At 42.3% G+C, this 20,930-nt stretch overlaps 1 protein-coding gene across 2 annotated transcripts in view; it reads left to right on the plus strand.

Moving 5' to 3' along the window:
• Positions 1-20,930, plus strand: part of SLC30A10 (solute carrier family 30 member 10) — a 96,436-nt gene that overhangs the window by 66,133 nt on the left and 9,373 nt on the right. Inside the window, exons 1-2 of one of the 2 annotated variants that reach the window (XM_073671921.1) lie at positions 16,750-17,906; positions 19,854-19,937. In XM_073671921.1, the coding sequence (XP_073528022.1) occupies positions 17,351-17,906; positions 19,854-19,937 (640 nt within the window). In that variant the 5' untranslated portion in view covers positions 16,750-17,350. Of the gene's footprint in view, positions 1-16,749; positions 17,907-19,853; positions 19,938-20,930 lie in introns of those variants that run through there. The other variant, XM_073671922.1, reaches the window with a different exon arrangement.

A 20,930-nucleotide genomic window follows, 5' to 3' on the forward strand; every position in this document is an offset into this window, starting at 1 on the left:
CCAAAAGTTTTGCATTTTTTTAAACTGTTGATGACTTCTGTCTGGTTGTTGTGATGCCATTTTCCTGGCGATGAATTGAATGGTCATGAAGTTGTCATCATGCAAGACCTTAATTTTAACCAAAATGCTTTTGAATATAGGAAGGGTCATTTAATTAAAGAAAACTGACTGCCAAAAATTTTGCATCTACGATTTATTGCTCATCCTTGTACATGGTAGCATTCATATTTCCATCAATTATATGCAGAGGGCCAATGGCAGATGCAGAAAAGCAGCCCCAATCCATCATGTTGCCTCCACCATGTTTCATTGTAGGCATTTGGTACCTTACATCATTATGTTTTCCAATTGCATATATATATTGTATATATAGTGCTTGCTATCACTACAAAATAAACTGAACTTGGATTCATCCAACCACATCACCGACCAATCTGTCTCTTTCCATTGGCTGTGTTCTTTGGCAAACTCAAGTCGGACCTTCCGATTCTTTGCAGAGATGAAAGGCTTCTTGACTGGACCTCGTATATTCAACCCTCCGGCTCTTAGCCGTCGCACCACAGTTTGGTGACTCACTTTGACCCCATATTCTTCCTTCATCTCGTGTGAAATCTGTACAGCACTTTTATGGACATCAGATACTGACTTTTTCTTAATAATGTGATCAACTCTGGAGGAAGTTTTCCTTGGTCGTCCACTTCTAGGTTTGTCAGCTGTTCTATAACCTTCTTTTACTTTCTTTAATATACGTGACACTTGACTCTGAGAACAGGTGAATCCCATAGCTGTCTCTTTTTGGCTTTTGCCTGAATTCACTCTCAGAATAAGGCCACGGCCCCACTATCAGTATTTTGTCAGTATTTGGTCAGTTTTTTTTCTCAGGAGTGGAAGCCAAAACAAGGTGAGGAACAATCAGAGAAAAGGTATAATAGAAACAAGTCACCAATTCTACATTTATCACCCACTCCTTGTTTTGGCTCCCACTCAAAAAAATACTGACCGAATACTGATAGTGGGGCCACGGCCTAATACGCTTACTGGCATCTGGTGATAAATTTGGCTTTATCTTTGCCATGTTTTAACCTAAAAACACACATAAAAAAATAAATAAATAAATTTTCCGCAAAATTCGACTACCCATCACAAAGTATGCAAAACATTTAGCCCAGCAGATGTTGAAAACTAACACATAAAGGGATAAAACTATGTCAAACACACATTTTCGTCCTTTTAGCTGACGATCATTTGCTTCGGGTGTACTAAAATCACCAGGAAAATGGCAACAACCAGACCGAAGTAATCACTGGTTGCCACTGTATAATATATATATATATGGCAACCAAAGGTTTTGCAAATATATATATATTTTTAAACTTTCAATTAGTTTTCCTAGGGGACTTGAATCTGCAATCACTTGACTTTCACATTGTGAAAAAAATGGACAGCACTTGGATGCCAACTGTATGTTGTCCGTTTTTCACTGAATGATAGATAAGAGAAGGTAGAGAAACTTTTTTTGCTTCATCAGTGAAAAAAAACTGATGAAAATCTGATGACACTGATTTAAATTTATTGATGAAACTCAGTCCATTTTTCTCGTATGTGTAAAAAAACTGAAGTCTAGAGTCTGTGCACATGTTGCGTTTGTTTTCGGATTTTTTTCTGTGCAGTTTTGTCACTAAACCTGAAGGATTTGCTGATGGGAGCAAAGTGAATGACAATCCTGAAGTCTCATGCACATGTTGCTTATTTTTTTCCTTGTAGATCTGCAGCATGTCAATTCTTTCAGCGTTTTGGCTGCACGTCACCGTATCTGAATCCTTTATTAGGCCTTTGAAGTTAATTTTTTTTTATCCTAATAAACATTAAAAGTTATATTTTGATACTTCTCTCCTTGCTAGACAAACAATATATTCTCTGGGAGGATTGTGTCTCTCTGCCCATTACCTGTAGTGTATCAGTTAATTTCTTGGCTGTTTTTTTCAGCTTCATAAGAAATGATTAATTTACCAATACACTGCAATATCACTGTATTGCAGTGTATTGTACAGGTGATCAAGCAATCGCACATTCAAGTCCCTAATTGGGACTAATTAAGGATGTAAAGGATGCAAAAAGATTTTTAATAAAGTATTAAAAAAAAGTTGATATCACCCTTAAATAGCACCCTTAAATAAATAGCAAAATCTAAGAAAATTAAAAAAAATAATAAAAAAATTATATATATATTTGGTACGCTGTTTGCATAGTTGCCCAATGTAAAAAAAAAGTCTGAAAAATGAAATGGAAAGAGATCAAAAAGTCACATGAACCCCAAAATGGTGCCAATAAAAACAGCTCATCCAGCAAAAAGAAAAAACAAAAAAAAAACAAGCCCTAATACAACAAGATTGAACAAAAAGTAAAAAAAAAGTTCTGGTTATCAGAATATGGCAACTAAACTCCAATTTATTTGTGAAAGTTTTATTTTTTTTTAAGTAGAAAAACGTGTGTCAAATCCAGAAATACTGGGAATTGTATTTTTTGAACAGCTTGTGTTCTTTAACAGACTGCAATATCAGTTTTTACCTCTAGGGGGCAGTAAAGGATTTAAAGATGCATTGTGGGTTACACAATTGTATTGTTTTTTTTAAAAAAAATGTTAAAATGAAAACAACTGAGTTCAATCACGACTTTTTCAAGAATTATTCAGAATGAGAGGAAGTGTGAAAACAATTTCACGATTTCCCCTATTGTGTACAATTGAGCAAACACAGAGACTGTCCTGGCTGTTGTAAATGTTTTAAATGTCACAATGACCCATGAGGCCCTGTTCACACATGTCTCTATTCGCGGTCTCCATCACGTCACGATTGAGAGGAAGAATAATGATGCATTAAGTGCTATTTTTTTCTGCCAAAATGTGAGACGCCCCTAATACATTCATTTTATCATTTAATGTATAAGAAAATAGGAAAAAAAAAATTCAAGTTGTATTTTTGGGTTTCGTTTTTATGACGTTCATTGTGCAATGAAAATGACCAGGAAACATGATTCTCCAGATGAGTCCGATTACGACAATACCAAACTTGTAGAGGTTTTGTTTTTATTTAGTGTTGAGAAAACAATCGGAAATTGGTAATAAAAAAAGGAAAAATTTGTTTTTGTCGCCATTTTCTGAGACCCGGTACGTTTCTTTGAGTGATGTTTTGATCGCTTATTGCATTTTTTTTTTTATTACAGGCACCGAAAATTTTTCTCTCTACAGCTTTTACCGATCGGGTTCATTAATTTTATATTCTGTTATATTCTGATAGTTCGGACTTTTATGGACATTCCGATACCAAATATATTTACTTTTTTTTTCTTAAATTTATTTATTTTTTAAATGGGGAAAGAAGGTGGCGAATCTAATTTTTTTTTTCGTTTTTTTCACATCATTTTTAGTTTCCTTTTGGGGGACTTGAACCTGTGCTTGGCCTATCGCTTCTACTATATAATGAAATACCTCAGTATTGCATTATATTATAAAATGGCGTTTCTCCCATTATGGCGCAATCAGACGGCCATATAACATGGACAATCATCGCATCGCAATACTTGGCTTGGCTGGCGGCTCTCCTGCCCCGAGCATGACAGCTGCATTTCAGGAGAGCAGCCAGCCAGTCCGAGCATTGCGCAGTGATCGTCGTCCGTGTTATACTGCCGTCTGATAGCGCCCTAAAGCTCAGCCTGTGACTGAGATTAACAGGAGGACCAAGATGACCGGCTGCCATGGTAACTCATTGGTTTTCTGGCATCGTGTCCTCGGGGGGGGGGGCGTTAGGAGCCGGTGTACATGCACACCACCAATTGTGCTATTTAAATGCCGCTGTCAGTCATTTTAGCCAGTTTTGCTAATCAAAATGTCTGAATTTGAGACATCCCGGGGGCCCTTTCATAGGAATGATAGAGCGCCACCATCTAGGACAGTGCAAAATTTGAGTATTAGGCCACAGTTCCATAGAGAGCCACCATCAATATTTTTCAACGAGAATTTTCCACGGACACCCTGGGGCCACATTTATCAAAACCGACTTAGTGTCTTTGTAGTCCATAACAACCAATCACAGCACAGCTTTCATTTTTGAAACCTCACTGGCAAAATGAATGCTGCACTGTGACTGGTTGCTATGGACAACAGACAGTTTTACATAAAAAAAAAACATGGAGACGTGTCCTATTGTGATCCGTTTTGTGGACATACATCATTACATGAGACAGAAAAAAAATGGAATGCTGTCCTTTTTATCACGGACATGCTAAGAAGCTCCATCCCGTGACATATGGGTGATAAATACAGACACAGGGGAAGCAAACAGATGAAAAACGAAGAAGACAACGCTGCAGCCAGTCATTGAGCTTAGCGACTCTGCCGTGGGGGAGCTATAAAAACAACAGTGTACGGCGTACGCCTTTGGTGGATGTGATATACCTTACACCCATAATTAGCCAAAATTACAATGCTGTAACCCATTGTTACCGATAAGATCATATACGTGTGGGGTAATTAGCCGGATAATAAATACAGGGTGCGTCCTCTACTTAATCGTGGCTTTGTAGAGTATTATATAAGCCATCCATTATGTACTAATACAATGTGACAATTTATGGGTTTATTGCTGTTATTTTTCTTCTGCAGAACAGCGCCACTCTTGTCTATGGCTGTGTCTGGTATTGCAGATCAGAGTTATTCAGTTTAACCCCTTCCCGATCGCGGGATTTTTCGTTTTTGCATCTCCGTTTTTTGCTCCCCTTCTTCCCAGAGCCATAACTTTTTTTTATTTTTCTGTCAATATGGCCATGTGAGGGCTTGTTTTTTGCGGGACGAGTTGTACTTTTCAACGACATCATTAGTTTTACCATACCGTGTACTGGAAAATAGGAACAAAATTCCAAGTGTGGTGAAATGGCAAAAAAAATTGCAATTCCACAATAGTTTATTTTATTTACCATTTTCAATAAATCCTAAAAAACCCTGCCATTATGATTCTCCACGTCAAGTATAGGTTCTTTTTTATTTAAGTGGTGAAAAAAATCCAAAGTTTGTAAAAAAAAAATAAAAATGGTGCCATTTTTCAAGACCCATAGCATCTCCATTTTTCAGGAACTGGGACTGGGTGAGGGCTTATTTTTTGTGCGCAGAGCTGACATTTTTATTGATATTATTTTGGGGTAGATACGATGTTTTGATCGCCTGTTATTGCATTTTCTTGCAATGTAGCGGCAACCAAAAAACCCTAATTCTGGCGTTTTGAGTTTTCTTCTCGTTATGCAGTTTACAGATCAGATTAATTTTTATATATTGATAGATCGAGCGATTCTGAACGTGGCAATTCAAAATATGTGTATTTTTATTTTTTATTGTTTTATTTTGAATTGGGCAAAAGGGGGTGATTTAAAATTTGATATATATATATATATTTTTATTTTTTTTCTACTTTTTACTTGCTTCAATATTCGCCGGAAGCGCGTCACTTACCCTGCCCATCGGTGACCCCGTCACGTGATCGCGGGTCACCGATTTGTGGGCATGACAACCCTGGGTCTACAACAGACCCCAGTGGTTGTTATGTGCTGATCACTATGAGCGCCACATAGTGGTCGGAGCTCATAGCACAGGACCATATCTGCTACATAGAGGTGATCTGCTCATCAGACAAGTGCTGCTTCTAGTCTCCTATGGAGACTATAGAAGCAAGCAAAAAGTGAAAAAAATGTTTTTAAAAATATTAAAAAATATAGTAAAAATAAGTTTAAATCACCCCCCTTTCGCCCCATTCAAAATAAAATTATAAAAAAAAAACCCCACATACACATATTTGGAATCGTTGCATTCAGAATCGCCCGATCTATCAATATAAAAAAATAATTAATCCGATCGGTAAACGGCGTAACGAGAAAAAAAAATTAAACGCCAGAATTACGTTTTTTGGTCGCCGCAACATTGCAATAAAATGCAATAACGGGTGATCAAAACATCGGATCTACCCCAAAATGGTATAAATAAAAACTTCAGCTAAGCGCGCAAAAAATAAGCCCTCACCCGGCCCCAGATCCCAAAAAATGGAGACGCTACGGGTCTTGGAAAATGGCGCCATGGCTCTGGGAACAAGGGGAGCAAAAAACGAAAATGCAAAAATTGAAAATCCCAGGGTTGCGAAGGGGTTAAGCTGCAATCATTTGATTACTTGTGCTACACATAGCAGGGCTTCAGCTCTGCTATGTGTAGCAGAATTTATCATCTGCTATGAGCGCCGGCCACGGGCCAGCGCTCATAGCAGATCGGCAATGACAACTACAGAGGACAGACCTCGGGTTGTCATGCCAACCCATCGGCGCCCCACGATCATGTGACAGGGGCGCCGATGGGCAGAGCGTTTCCGGCGCGATCACATTAAATGCCGCCGTCAGAAATTGATAGCAGCATTTATCATGTTAACCACCATGGGTGGATCGCGATTCCACCTGCTGCTGTTAGGGGCTCATGACAGCTAATCTGATCAGCTGTCATGTGCCTGAAAACATACGGTCTCAGCACCGGAGCACGCATGGAATCCAGGGACATACCTATACGTCAAATTTCGTGAAGGGGTTAAGGCCTCAGTCAGACATCAGTTTTTCATTAGTGTGCTGGATTCAATTTTTATCCATTTTTGGTCCGTGTGTCCATTTTTACTATCCATTTTTTCTCGGAAAATATCCAAGTTTCTCCTATCCATTAAACAGTAAAAATGAAACAGTACTCAGATGTCACACGGACGGCGTCTGCTGTTAATTTTCTCACAGATCCATTGATTTGAATGGGCGAATTTGATCCAGGACTCGTAAAAATGAACCTGCCTTGGTCCATTAAGAAAAAAAAACCCTAAACAGCCCCATTAACTATAATGGAAATGTGTTCTATCCCTGAAAAATGGACGTTCGATGAGACCAAAGTTTCAGGACTACAACACCTGTATACAGTGTTTTTTTATTTTTTAGAAAAATAAAAAATCCCATCAGATTATTTTGGGGATTCAAGAACCTCATCTGTTCACAGCACTAAGAAAGTTTTGCCCAAACACCTCTTTAAGGGATATTATCATATTGGACATTTATGCCATATCCCAAAGACATGTGATACATGCCTGCTACATGTGAGTCCCATCTATCTTGAGGATGGGTACCTGTTTTGCACCGTTCTTGTATACACAGAAAATGATAAAGTCCGCTCCCCTATAAACTCCTTCCCGGTGTTTCCTCCTTTCTGCTCGGATAGCAGCAGGCTGCTGCATTGAACACGACTTCAGACCAAAATCCAGCGAGTGAGGAGACTCCAGCGATGTGGTGTAATTAAAATTTCCATTTATTTGAAGGATGATATTTCCATAAAAAATGCACTTACAAAAAGAACCAATTCACACCATATGGCCAAACAGAGTAAAAAAAAACGCTACGTGTTTCGGCTTAGAAAAGCCTTGATCATGGTACATACATTGGAATACAGGCAGGGTATAAATACAAAAGAACAGCAAACTGACAAAGGAAGCCGAAACGCGTAGTGTTTTTTTTTATTCTGTTTGCCCATATGGTGTGAATTGGCTTTTTTGTAAGTGCATTTTTTATGGAAATATCATCCTTCAAATAAATGGAAATTTTAATTACACCACATCGCTTGAGTCTCCTCACTCGCTGGATTTTGGTCTGAAGTTGTGTTCTTGTATGCACGGTTCCCCATTCACTTCAGAGTTCTGAAAATTGAAGTGAGACCAACATTTATTGCATATTATTAAAGGGGTTTTCCAGTTTTGGAAATTCCCTGTCCACAGTCTGCAGTTTGTTTAACCGCTTCAGGACCGCCCACTGTACATAAACGTCGGCGCTGCCTGGGCTCTGTGCAGCGCCGACGTTTAAAAACGGTGGGTGGTCCCGCAGCGCTCAGGACCCCCAGGGTCCTGCTAGCGCTGCGGTACCGGTTCAGAGCGATAGCTCTGACATGTGGCATCATGGGGACCTGATTGGATCAGGTCCCCATGATGTTAACCTGTTCCTATCTTCTAGATGCTGCGATCCATAGCGATCGCGGCATTTAAAAGATAGGGACAGCCGGTGGTCGGCGATCGGGACCCCCCACATACCTGTCAGCGGCGGGGATCCCGGTGCTGTGACCTCTGACATCATCGAGACCTGATTGGCTCAGGTCTCGATGATGTCAGCGTCACACCAGCCAATCAGAGAGATCACCAGGGAAGTTTGTTTTAGCAACAAACTTTCCCGGGCGATCTGCCTGATAAATGCAGTTTCTCCTCCGATCTCAGTGAGAGAGCAGAGGAGAAACAGTGTGACAAGAGCTGTCAGCCTTGCCACTGTGAAAGTAAAAAAAATAAAAAATAAAAAAGAAAGTAAGAGTTAGGGTTAGTGAGTCTGTCAGATCAGTCAGTCCTGTCAGATCAGTCCAGTCAGATCTGTCAGTCAGTCAGTCCTGTCAGATCAGTCCAGTCAGATCTGTCAGTCCTGTCAGATCTGTCAGTCAGATCTGTCAGTCAGTCAGTCAGTCCTGTCAGATCTGTCAGTCAGTCCTGTCAGTCCTGTCAGATCTGTCAGTCAGTCAGTCCTGTCAGATCAGTCAGTCAGTCCTGTCAGATCTGTCAGTCAGTCAGATCTGTCAGTCAGTCAGTCCTGTCAGATCTGTCAGTCCTGTCAGATCTGTCAGTCAGTCAGTCCTGTCAGATCTGTCAGTCAGTCAGATCTGTCAGTCAGTCAGTCCTGTCAGATCTGTCAGTAAGTCAGTCCTGTCAGATCTGTCAGTAAGTCAGTCCTGTCAGATCAGTCAGTCAGTCCTGTCAGATCAGTCCGGTCAGTCCAGTCCGGTCCCGTCCTTTCAGTCCGGTCCGTTCAGTCCAGTCAAAAAATATAAAAATAAAATGGCCCGTCAGACTTATACCGCAGAGGAGGTGTATGCCCTGCTGTGTTCTGACACTGATGACAGCGCAATCTCAGATGGAGATATGGATTTTGAGGGCTTTAGTAGCGGCGACACTGAGAGCCCAGAAATGAGCAGTGATTCTGTTCCATCCTCAAGCCCAAGGACCAGTACAGCAATAGGGGCAAATAGCGCTACTGGAGAAACGTCTCCAAATCAGGGAACACTGCCCAGTACAAGCGCTGTCCCTGCTACTAGTGAATTGGCGCATGCCAGTGTACAAGGGGCTTTGCCACATGATATAGCATTTCCCAGATGGGAGGCTTCGGATTCGGCTGCTCCATTCAGCCCTGATTTCAACGCCACTCCTGGTATAAATGTGGAGGTGGAAGATTTTGGACCAATTCATTTTTTTAATTTGTTTTTTACAGACCGCTTGCTAGAGCATATTGTCGTGCAAACAAATTTATACGCGTCCCAATTCATAAGCCAGAATCCCCGTTCTTACTATGGTAGGGCAAATTTATGGACACCAACTAATGTCCCGGAAATAAAAAATTTTTTAGGACTTACATTTGCCATGGGGCTTGTTAAAAAACCGAGCATTCAATCCTACTGGTCCAACCACCCTGTTCAAGCCACCCCTATGTTTTCAGTCATTCTGCCTAGGACCCGTTATGAAATGCTCATGCGGTTTTGGCATTTTAACGACAATAGTCAATGCCTGCCCAGAAATGCCCCAGAACATGACAGGTTATATAAAATTAGACCCATCATTGAAAATTTGTCAGAAAAATTCTTAAGCCTCTACACCCCAACACAAAATATTTCTATAGACGAGTCCCTTGTAAAATTCAAAGGAAGACTGCACCTCAAGCAATTTATCCCATCTAAAAGGGCAAGGTTTGGAATAAAGCTCTATAAAATGTGCGAAAGTTCAACCGGATACACATCCGCTTTTCGCATATATGAGGGGAAAGATAGCCAACTAAACCCACCAGGATGCCCTACTTATCTGGGGACATCTGGAAAAATTGTTTGGGAGCTGATAAGTCCATTTTTTCAAAAAGGCTACAATCTATATGTGGACAATTATTACACCAGCATACCCCTATTTAAAAGTCTGGTTGAACACAACATCGGGGCTTGTGGGACCATCCGTAAAAACTGTCAGGGGTTTCCACAACCATTGGTCAACCAAAAGTTTCAAAAGAGGCAGTCAGGGGCTGTACGCAACGGAGAGCTGCTTGCCCTGAAATATAGGGATAAGAGGGATATTTTTGTCCTCAGCTCGATCCACACAGATGCCACAAGGGCCACTGTAGAACTACGATCCACCACTCCGAAGCAAAAACCTGTGTCAGTCATTGACTACAACAAACACATGGGGGGTGTGGACCTTGCAGACCAGGTTCTACAGCCATACCAGGTATCAAGAAAGTCCTACACCTGGTATAAAAAGTTGGTTATTTATTTGTTTCAGGTGGCCACATACAATTCTTTTGTGTTGTACAAAAAAGCAGGAAATTCAGATCCTTTTCTTGATTATCAAGAAAAGGTAATTGAAAATCTTGTCTTTCAAAGTGTTAGCCCCGCTCATCCATTAGAATCTGAGGATGTGAAAAGACTCACTGAGCGACATTTTATTGCACTTATTCCAGCAACGGAAACAAGAAGGAACCCCCAGAAAAGATGTCGTGTATGTACTAAGAGAGGAATGAGGCGTGATACCCGCTACTATTGCCCACAATGCCCATCATTGCCAGCCTTATGCATCACTGACTGCTTTAAAATCTTCCACACAGAACCACGTTTTTAAACTGTAAAAATGTATCCCAATTTGTCATTCAAACATTTGGTTCATTTAGTGAATGACACATTCGAGTAGAGCTCACTTAATTTCCAGGGGGGGGTTCTCCAGAATCTAAACCTTCCATTGCGTGCTTGTTTCTGGAAATCATCCATTGAGTTAAAATGGTCACTAAACCCATAGATGAATTCCCAGAGGGGTTTCATTTCCAAAATGGGGTCACTTCAGGGGGGATTCTTTAGCTCTGGTACTCTGAAAATTGCCAGAACAGCATAATCCCCCCTGAAGTGACCCCATTATAGAAATGACACCTCTGTGGGAATTCATCTATGGGTTTAGTGACCATTTACCTATCTACTTATTTTCCCACCACTAGATTAATTTATACAGAGGAGTAGATTGTAAAATTCGGTCACTTGTTGTGGGTTTCCTCTGTTTAGGCACCTCAGGGGCTCTCCAAATGCAACATGGCGTCCGCTATCCATTCCAGTCAAATTTCCATTCCAAAAGTCAAATGGCGCTCCTTACCTTCCAAGCCATGCCGTGCGCCCAAACAGTGGCTTTGCACCACATATGGGGTATCAGCGTGCTCAGGAGAAATTGCACAACACATTTTGGGGTCCATTTTTTCTGGCTGCCCTTGTGAAAATTAAAAATTTGAGGCTAAAGTAGCAGTTTTGTGTTAAAAATGTGTTTTTTTATTTTCACACTTCAACATTATAAAATTCTGTGAAGCCCCTGGGGGTTCAAGGTGCTCACCACACATCTAGATAAGTTCCTTGAGGGGTTTAGTTTCCAAAATGGGGTCACTTGTTGGGGGTTTCCTCTGTTTAGGCACCTCAGGGGCTCTCCAAATGCAACATGGCGTCCGCTATCCATTCCAGTCAAATTTCCATTCCAAAAGTCAAATGGCGCTCCTTACCTTCCAAGCCATGCCGTGCGCCCAAACAGTGGCTTTGCACCACATATGGGGTATCAGCGTGCTCAGGAGAAATTGCACAACACATTTTGGGGTCCATTTTTTCTGGCTGCCCTTGTGAAAATTAAAAATTTGAGGCTAAAGTAGCAGTTTTGTGTTAAAAATGTGTTTTTTTATTTTCACACTTCAACATTATAAAATTCTGTGAAGCCCCTGGGGGTTCAAGGTGCTCACCACACATCTAGATAAGTTCCTTGAGGGGTCTAGTTTCCAAAATGGGGTCACTTATTGGGGGTTTCCTCTGTTTAGGCACCTCAGGGGCTCTCCAAATGCAACATGGCGTCCGCTATCCATTCCAGTCAAATTTCCATTCCAAAAGTCAAATGGCGCTCCTTACCTTCCAAGCCATGCCGTGCGCCCAAACAGTGGCTTTGCACCACATATGGGGTATCAGCGTGCTCAGGAGAAATTGCACAACACATTTTGGGGTCCATTTTTTCTGGCTGCCCTTGTGAAAATTAAAAATTTGAGGCTAAAGTAGCAGTTTTGTGTTAAAAATGTGTTTTTTTATTTTCACACTTCAACATTATAAAATTCTGTGAAGCCCCTGGGGGTTCAAGGTGCTCACCACACATCTAGATAAGTTCCTTGAGGGGTCTAGTTTCCAAAATGGGGTCACTTATTGGGGGTTTCCTCTGTTTAGGCACCTCAGGGGCTCTCCAAATGCAACATGGCGTCCGCTATCCATTCCAGTCAAATTTCCATTCCAAAAGTCAAATGGCGCTCCTTACCTTCCAAGCCATGCCGTGCGCCCAAACAGTGGCTTTGCACCACATATGGGGTATCAGCGTGCTCAGGAGAAATTGCACAACACATTTTGGGGTCCATTTTTTCTGGCTGCCTTTGTGAAAATTAAAAATTTGAGGCTAAAGTAGCAGTTTTGTGTTAAAAATGTGGTTTTTTATTTTCACACTTCAACATTATAAAATTCTGTGAAGCCCCTGGGGGTTCAAGGTGCTCACCACACATCTAGATAAGTTCCTTGAGGGGTCTAGTTTCCAAAATGGGGTCACTTGTTGGGGGTTTCCTCTGTTTAGGCACCTCAGGGGCTCTCCAAATGCAACATGGCGTCCGCTATCCATTCCAGTCAAATTTCCATTCCAAAAGTCAAATGGCGCTCCTTACCTTCCAAGCCATGCCGTGCGCCCAAACAGTGGCTTTGCACCACATATGGGGTATCAGCGTGCTCAGGAGAAATTGCACAACACATTTTGGGGTCCATTTTTTCTGGCTGCCCTTGTGAAAATTAAAAATTTGAGGCTAAAGTAGCAGTTTTGTGTTAAAAATGTGTTTTTTTATTTTCACACTTCAACATTATAAAATTCTGTGAAGCCCCTGGGGGTTCAAGGTGCTCACCACACATCTAGATAAGTTCCTTGAGGGGTCTAGTTTCCAAAATGGGGTCACTTGTTGGGGGTTTCCTCTGTTTAGACACCTCTGGGGCTCTCCAAATGCAACATGGCGTCCGCTATCCATTCCAGTCAAATTTCCATTCCAAAAGTCAAATGGCGCTCCTTACCTTCCAAGCCATGCCGTGCACCCAAACAGTGGCTTTGCACCACATATGGGGTATCAGCGTGCTCAGGAGAAATTACACAACACATTTTGGGGTCCATTTTTTCTGGCTGCCCTTGTGAAAATTAAAAATTTGAGGTTAAAGTAGCAGTTTTGTGAAAAAAAGTTAAATGTTCATTGTTTTCTTCCACATTCCAAAAATTCCTGTGAAGCACCTGAAGGGTTAATAAACTTCTTGAATGTGGTTTTGAGCACCTTGAGGGGTGCAGTTTTTAGAATGGTATCACTTTTGGGTATTTTCTGTCATAAAGGCTCCTCAAAGTCACTTCAAATAAGATGTGGTCCCTAAAAAAAATGTTTTTGTAAATTTTGTTGTAAAAATGAGAAATCGCTGGTCAACTTTTAACCCTTATAGCTTCCTAACAAAAAAAAATTTTGGTTCCAAAATTGTGCTGATGTGAAGTAGACATGTGGGCAATGTTATTTATTAACTATTTTGTGTGATATATCTCTCTGATTAAAGGGCATGAAAATTCAAAGTTTGAAAATTGCAAAATTTTCAAAATTTTCGCCAATTTTCCGATTTTTTCACAATCAAACGCAAGTGATATCAAAGAAATTTTACCACTATCATGAAGTACAATATGTCACAAAAAAACAGTCTCAGAATCAGGGGGATCCGTTGAAGCGTTGCAGAGTAATTACCTCATAAAGTGACAGTGGTCAGAATTGAAAAAATTGGCCCGGTCACGAAGGCAAAAACAGGCTCTGGCGCGAAGTGGTTAAAAAACAAACTGTACTTTACGCACCCTCATCGAAACCAGCGCTGGACATCGGCTGCTGCTCATGTTGTTTAATATTGGCTGCAGTGCTGATGTTACTTTGGCAGCCCTGCAGCCCATCAGTGAGTTCAGTGCGGCTTTCCCCAAGTTGATGGCACAAAGCGTTTAGAGCTGCTGAACTCATTGACTGGCTGCAGTGCTGTTGCCATACAGTTTGCAGGGCTATGTGGGGGCTATTATACAGTTTGCAGGGCTATGTGGGGGCTATTATACAGTGTGGAGTAGGATTGTGTGTGGTCCATCATACTGTGTGGAGGGTTGTGTTGGGCTCATCATACTGTGTGGAGGATTGTGGGGGCCACCATACTGTATTGAGGGTGACTATACTGTATGAAGGGCCATCATACTGTGTGGAGGGCTGTGTTGGGGCCATCATACTGTGTGGAGGTCTGTGTGGGGGTCATCATATTGTGTGGAGGGTTATGTTGGGCTTATCATACTGTGTGGACAGGTTTGGGGGCCATCATACTTTGTGGAGAGCTGTGTGGAGGGCCATCATACTGTGTGGAGGGTTGTGTGCGGTCCATCATACTGTGTGGAGTGTTGTGTTGGGCTCATCATACTGTGTGGAGGATTGTGGGTGCCACTATACTGTGTGGGTGCCATCATATTGTGTGGAGAGTTGTGTTGGGCTTATCATACTGTGTGGACAGGTTTGGGGGCCATCATACTGTGTGGAGGGCTGTGTGGGGGCCATCATACCGTGTGGAGGGCTATGTGGGGGTCATAATATTGTGTGAAGGGTTCGTCGGGCCATCATACTGTGTTGGGGTCACCGTGGGGGTATTATTATACTTTGCAGGGGGACTACTGTAGGGTCATCATACTGGGCATGTGGGGATATCTTATTGTGTTTAGGGGCACTTTTGTTGGTATTGATGCGCCCCCTGGGCCGTGGGGTACTCGGTGCCAGGCCGGTCATTGCTAGGGGAGATGTCACAATGGCGGTGACCCGGTCTGTGACCCAGGGCGGTCAATAAAAGGAGTGATTTACAGGGTTTTATAGTTTTTATATAAAGTGTTCGTGACGCCACCTGTGGTATGTGGCTATATGGAGCCGCCGCTGCAGAGCACGTCCTCTGGAGCTGATGTTAATGCAGCAGAGTTGGTTCAGCTCTCCACAGGTAGAGCTAAGCCCCAGGGCTGTGCTGAGATGTTATAGAAGTTGAGGTAGCGGTTGTGGTGCAGTGTAGTGCAGGGGGTGATGGCGCAGCAGTAATAATTCACAGAGACAGTGCAGGGTGCAGTCTTCCGGATTTACTCACAGTTCTCACTTTGCTCCTGGTTACAACTGCAGATCATAACTTCCCATGTTGTGCTGCGTTCACCGGCAGGGGTTCAGCAATCCCTCAGGTATTTCAAGAGTGCCTGACAGGACCCCGTTCTATATGCCCTTCTCAACTGTCTTACTGCGCTGGCTCTCACCCTTCTTGCCCTGCACCTCGCAAACAGTGTCCCAAGCTGGTATCCTTGGATCTTTTTGGGCAACCTGTAGTTCCCTGGATCCTATGTGGTAACCTTTTTGGTGACTTGAGTGCGGATGTGGTAACTGCACCCTGTAAGTACAGAAGCCTCCGGTTTCTAGTTGAACTTTGTAATTCTCACTAGTTAGGGGCCAGTCCCCTCTGCGGCTCGATCCCTCCACCGCCTGGTAGATTCGGGCTTACGGGTGGCCTCCAGCACTGGCCGTACCACTGGGATCCCTTCTTCACTCCTGGAGCCTTCCCTCTGCTCCCATTCCTTCCTCCTCTCCTTCTCCTGGGCCTCCTCACTCAGGCCCGTGCTTCCCTGAGCAGAGCTCCTGCAGAGCTCCTGCTCCCAACTCTTCCTCTGACTCAATCTCCTCAGACTCAGACTCCACTCTAGAATGTTCCACCCTCTCTTTTATATCGCTTTTTACTGAGCTCCCCTGAACTTCTTCCTGCACCCACACCCACTGCATGGTTCCCCCTACTTTGGTTCCCCCCACTCCAGCCAGGGACAGGGCTCAGCAGAGGAGCAGCGCAACTTGCCCCTCCTGCCGGTCTGGAGTAGTGTAATGTTGGATGCAGGTGTTAGGGTCCCGGGCAGCACTCTATCCTTACCTGAGAGTGAGATACCACACCTCTGGGTGAGATGCAGTACCTCTGTGGCGACTGAACCCGCAGGGGCGCCACAGTATCATACTTTATGGGGATCATGAGATGGGTATTGTAGGACATTAAGGAGCTTCAATAGGGGCAAAATTACTTTGAAAGGGCTGCAAAGTTGTGACATATGCTCTTCTGTGACCCCATCAAATATTTATTTTTTTTTTGTCGGTGGAAGGGCCAATTAGAACTTCTGCTATGGGGTCCCATGTAAAAATCTTATATATACATCTGATGATTGATTCAATTTATGGCACCTCAATATTGTTCCCCAGGAGTAGTAAACCAGGTCTTGCTGAATGGTAGTATCAGCCTTGCTGCGTTTGGGAGAGCAGGATGACACAGCTTTTCCAGAATCAGATTTGATCTGTAGGATCACTCAGCCAGTGGAGGCTCTGAGGACACCAGCTCATATAGTACTATAGGGAATCGCTGCCGTTCGTGCTAAGGGCTAATTATGCAGAAGAAATAATAAGAGGTAACAGGAGGAGGTCCAGGCTGTCACATTACCCTGTGTACGTGCTGGAAAATAGGAGCGGCCAGGGCTGGTTAGTGAGGTAATCCTGACACAGCAACTGCTCTTATCACAGCCTCATATATAAACTGGAGCTACAGAAGCCCTGATCCCTTTACCCAAGAGCAACAGCACCCACGATAGGACCACCTGCACCAGGAGAACAACACTTGTAGCCCTTCTGCACCAGCTGCACCAACCAGAACAGCACCACTAGCCCATCTGCACCAGGGAGCAGCAGCACTAGTCTGTCTGCACCATCTGCACCACCAAGGACAGCAATCATTTTTTGTACTCTACTACACTTTAGCGCCCCCCACGGCGCAAGAAGCAAAGCAACTCTCCAAGTGCTCCGCCATTGTGCACCAGGTGATATCTCGACCTGGCTCTACAGTTTTTTATTCCCATCTGCCTCCTAGACTCTACTGCATTAAATTTGTACGGATCCCTCTGTACAAGACTACTCACCCTGGCTAATACACTTCCAGCTGCCTGCTACCATATGCGCTCTGCCCAAAAGGAGTGCAAAAAGAGTCGGTTTCTGAGCCACCTTATTAGCTGACAGTGGCTCTACACCTGACCCCACTGCAAGACCTCTGAATTTCAAGAGCCAACAGTAAGGACCACCAGTACCCACAATGGGTCGCTACACCGGGAAGACCTGCAGACTCATCTTCATGTTGGTCCTCACAGTCATCTTCTTTGTGGCAGAGTTAGTTTCAGGCTACTTAGGCAACTCCATCGCCCTAATCTCTGACTCCTTTAATATGTTGTCAGATTTGATCTCTCTGTGCGTTGGCATCACAGCCTCCCGTATATCTAGGCGAAAGAGCAGGGGACCCCAAGCTACCTACGGGTACGCTCGAGCAGAAGTGGTGGGGGCACTGTGCAATGCCGTCTTCCTCACTGCTCTTTGCTTTACCATCTTGGTGGACTCTATACTAAGACTGGCTAAACCTGAAAAAATTGATGATCCTGAGTTGGTGTTGATTGTTGGTACACTTGGGTTGGGAGTAAACATTGTGGGTCTATTAGTTTTCCAAGACTATAGATCATGTATGCGCTGCTTATTTGGGCCAAAAAACCAACAAGGACAAGAAGTACCCATAGAAACCTCCAATGAGCGCATCAACGTCACCCCTTATCAGGGTGGAGGGAGCCAAGGATCTGAGAGCCCGGACAACAATTTAGCAGGTGCCTTTCGATTATTTTATAAGGGAATTTTTGATATAACTATAAGCATTGGATATATTATGGTATTTCAATCTTTTTCCTGATTTTTCATGAAAAATGTAAGGTAGTGCTTCCATGATCTAAGAGTTTAATTAAAGGGTCTATCTCCTAAGGTATTAGCAAGGGATGGGTATATTCACTTTTGGCTGTTGTAGAACCTTCTGAAGTCCTCTTTTTTTGGCAGGCCATCCTGCAATTAGTGCAATAATTAAAAATCTTTTAGCACATTTAATCTTTGTACTTTTACATGTTAGTATCCAGGGTCATCAAGGGTTAATGGCGTCATAAATTCCTAGTTGTCCTTATCTCACATAAACTTACAAAGTGCATTCATGGCCTCATTGATAGCCCTCTCTGCAGATAACAATGAGCTTTTGTAAAATGCAAAAAATGTCGAAATTTTGGACAATTTGGACTTTTTTTTTACAGTTGCAGATGACTCGAAGTAATTTAGTGACTCAATTCTTGCTTCTTTCAGAACTAAAGGGCAAATATTACACAACAGTCACCATTACTATTTACTTTGACAGTGGCGGTAATGACTGACAGTCAGCAATCCATTTTTGTGGTTGCCTCAATGCCTCACTGTCTGGCACGTGTTTTAAGATATTTTGCAGATTTTATGTCCTCGTAAGCAAAAAATATTTTAGGCAGCTTCATATATGGTTGGCCCATATATTTTATTATTTTTGAAAAAAAAAAGACCTAACTTTGTGAAAGTCTATGAATTTAAAGGGGAAGTTTATTACTTAAAGAAGAAGTTCACTAACAATTATGGCCTGAAAGACTGGGCAACTGCCTTCAGATCAAAACACAACTGTATACCTACTTGCCGTTCCAAAATCTGTTTTGGGGATCATATTATTAGCATTATTAAGGACCATTTTTTTTTAAACAGTTCAGGATCTCAATCTCACAGGTCTTGGTAAAAGGTAACTTCCCCTTTAAATGCTAATAGTGACCATATCTGGTTGGGCTTACATAATGACAAGCAGTTAATAAGTCAAGCAAGTTTCCAGCTGAAATGTTACCGGTGACCTAAAAATAAGCAGCAGTTTAATGGATCAGTGGAGGTCAGGGTATAGATAATATTTTAGAGGGTGTTCCTTATCTGTAGACATTAATATGGACAAAAAGTAGGAGGAGCTGAGCAGTAGTATGTAGTTTAGTTGGGAAAAGTTTGGCATAACCTATGTCTTATTCATTTAGCTCCTAACTCATTATAGCCTTAAGAGTCCAGTGGGCGTGCCCTACTTAGTTTTTCACACACATCACTGAATAGCACCGCCCACTGGACTCTTAAAGTCACAATGACTAGATATTTTTATTGAATAAACTACAAGTTATATGGAATAGTTTATTATAAACTAACATACAAATCTGCTCTGTTTCTCCTAATCTGGAACATGGTAAACATGAATCAGACACCATGTACAATGTAGGTTTCCTTTAAGAACTGGGTCAAATTGTGACTTTACGTCTGATGACATGAAGGATCTTCTATGTAGACAAAATTACTTTCTCAGTTCCATAAAACAAAAATCCAGGTCAAGTGATCATCACCAAAAATTAACACTACAGTTTAGGGGCAATAGGTTGAAAATCCAAAAATCCGATTCCATGAAAAGTCATCAAGTGGTCCAAGCGTAATGCTCGGTTCTTCTCAGAAACCCTCATGGTCATTAGGTGTTACATCATCTTTTCTTTTTGGTGGAGTTCACCAATTAGGCCGTAAATGAAGAATATCTTAAAGGTTCTTCTGATGCGTCTGACACCACCTCCGTCTGATAATTTTGGGGAATGTATTATTATGTTTTGTCAATGGTGAAGCTGATTGTTTGAAAAAAAATGGTGTTTCTTCTGTTTGTAGAATTTATACACAACACAGCGTTTCTTCTTTGGCTATAGGTGACTATATAGATGACCAAGAATCTGACCTAGAAGAAGAAAAGGGCAAGAATGAAAAGGACGCAGCCGCCCTCAACATTAGAGGTAATACAAATGTGGCTTTGTAGCCTGCAGTCCCGTTTATATCTTCAGTAGGACTTGTTTCTGACTGTAAGGTAAACTAGAATACCAAGAGATTTACATTTGGGGGGCAAATGCTCCAACACCACAATGGTATTGCCCAAATATGATGGTAACATAGGCAAAGTCTATGTTCACATTTCATTTTTGGCTACATCGTAGGTACACATCAAGAGTCTACCTCTATTTATTCCATCTATATTTGTCCATTGGCTCCCATAGGCCCAACGAATGTCAAAAGAGTGACCTTAGCGCTATCTAAGTTTTCTCAGAAATTCTCGATCTCATAAATAAAATTCAGTAAAGCCTCGATCATACTTTCGATATCCTTTCTAGCTAAAAATAAAAAGGTTGATAGTTAATTACTAAGCACTACTAGGTCCTACGTGTTCTGCAGTATGGTGTCTTCAAGATGTACTGTTTCCTCCTATTGTCCCATTAGCCGTACTAGTGGGGAGTTTTCAATTGTATAACCATAAACCCTAGAACAGCCCACTCCTCGCCCACCCCCAATGTGCCTCAGGATGCGGGAGATCAGCTTCAAGGCAAAGAAAACACCGGTGGAGCGTTGCATTCCAGAAATTCCGGTAGGCCTTCATGTAGATTGGCCAACCCTTCGGGGAGTCTAAGAGGCACCATTTGTTTTCTGGAGCTTCCTGGAAGTTTAGTAAGAGTTGGAAAGTCCTATAGCATTAAAGAAGGTAATCATGAATCTAATATCAGCTGTATGACAGTTTGTCCTACCTGCACCCTCTGTATTATACAATATCCAGCTCGGGGCCTTGGGTTTCACCCCAGCAGCCCTATCTCCGTTATTTTATCAAGCGTACATAATTACAGGCACTTAATAAGTGCAATGTGGTTGAGCAGGTTTCCAGCTGAAATGTCAACGGTGAGGCGTCACATACTGGAAGAATGTGTTCTCAGGACTTCTGTAGATGCAGTTTCCATGAGACA

This window comes from Phyllobates terribilis, unplaced genomic scaffold, assembly GCF_046119375.1.
Source record: "Phyllobates terribilis strain yellow unplaced genomic scaffold, ASM4611937v1 Scaffold_3__8_contigs__length_932513732, whole genome shotgun sequence".
NCBI lineage: Eukaryota > Metazoa > Chordata > Amphibia > Anura > Dendrobatidae > Phyllobates > Phyllobates terribilis.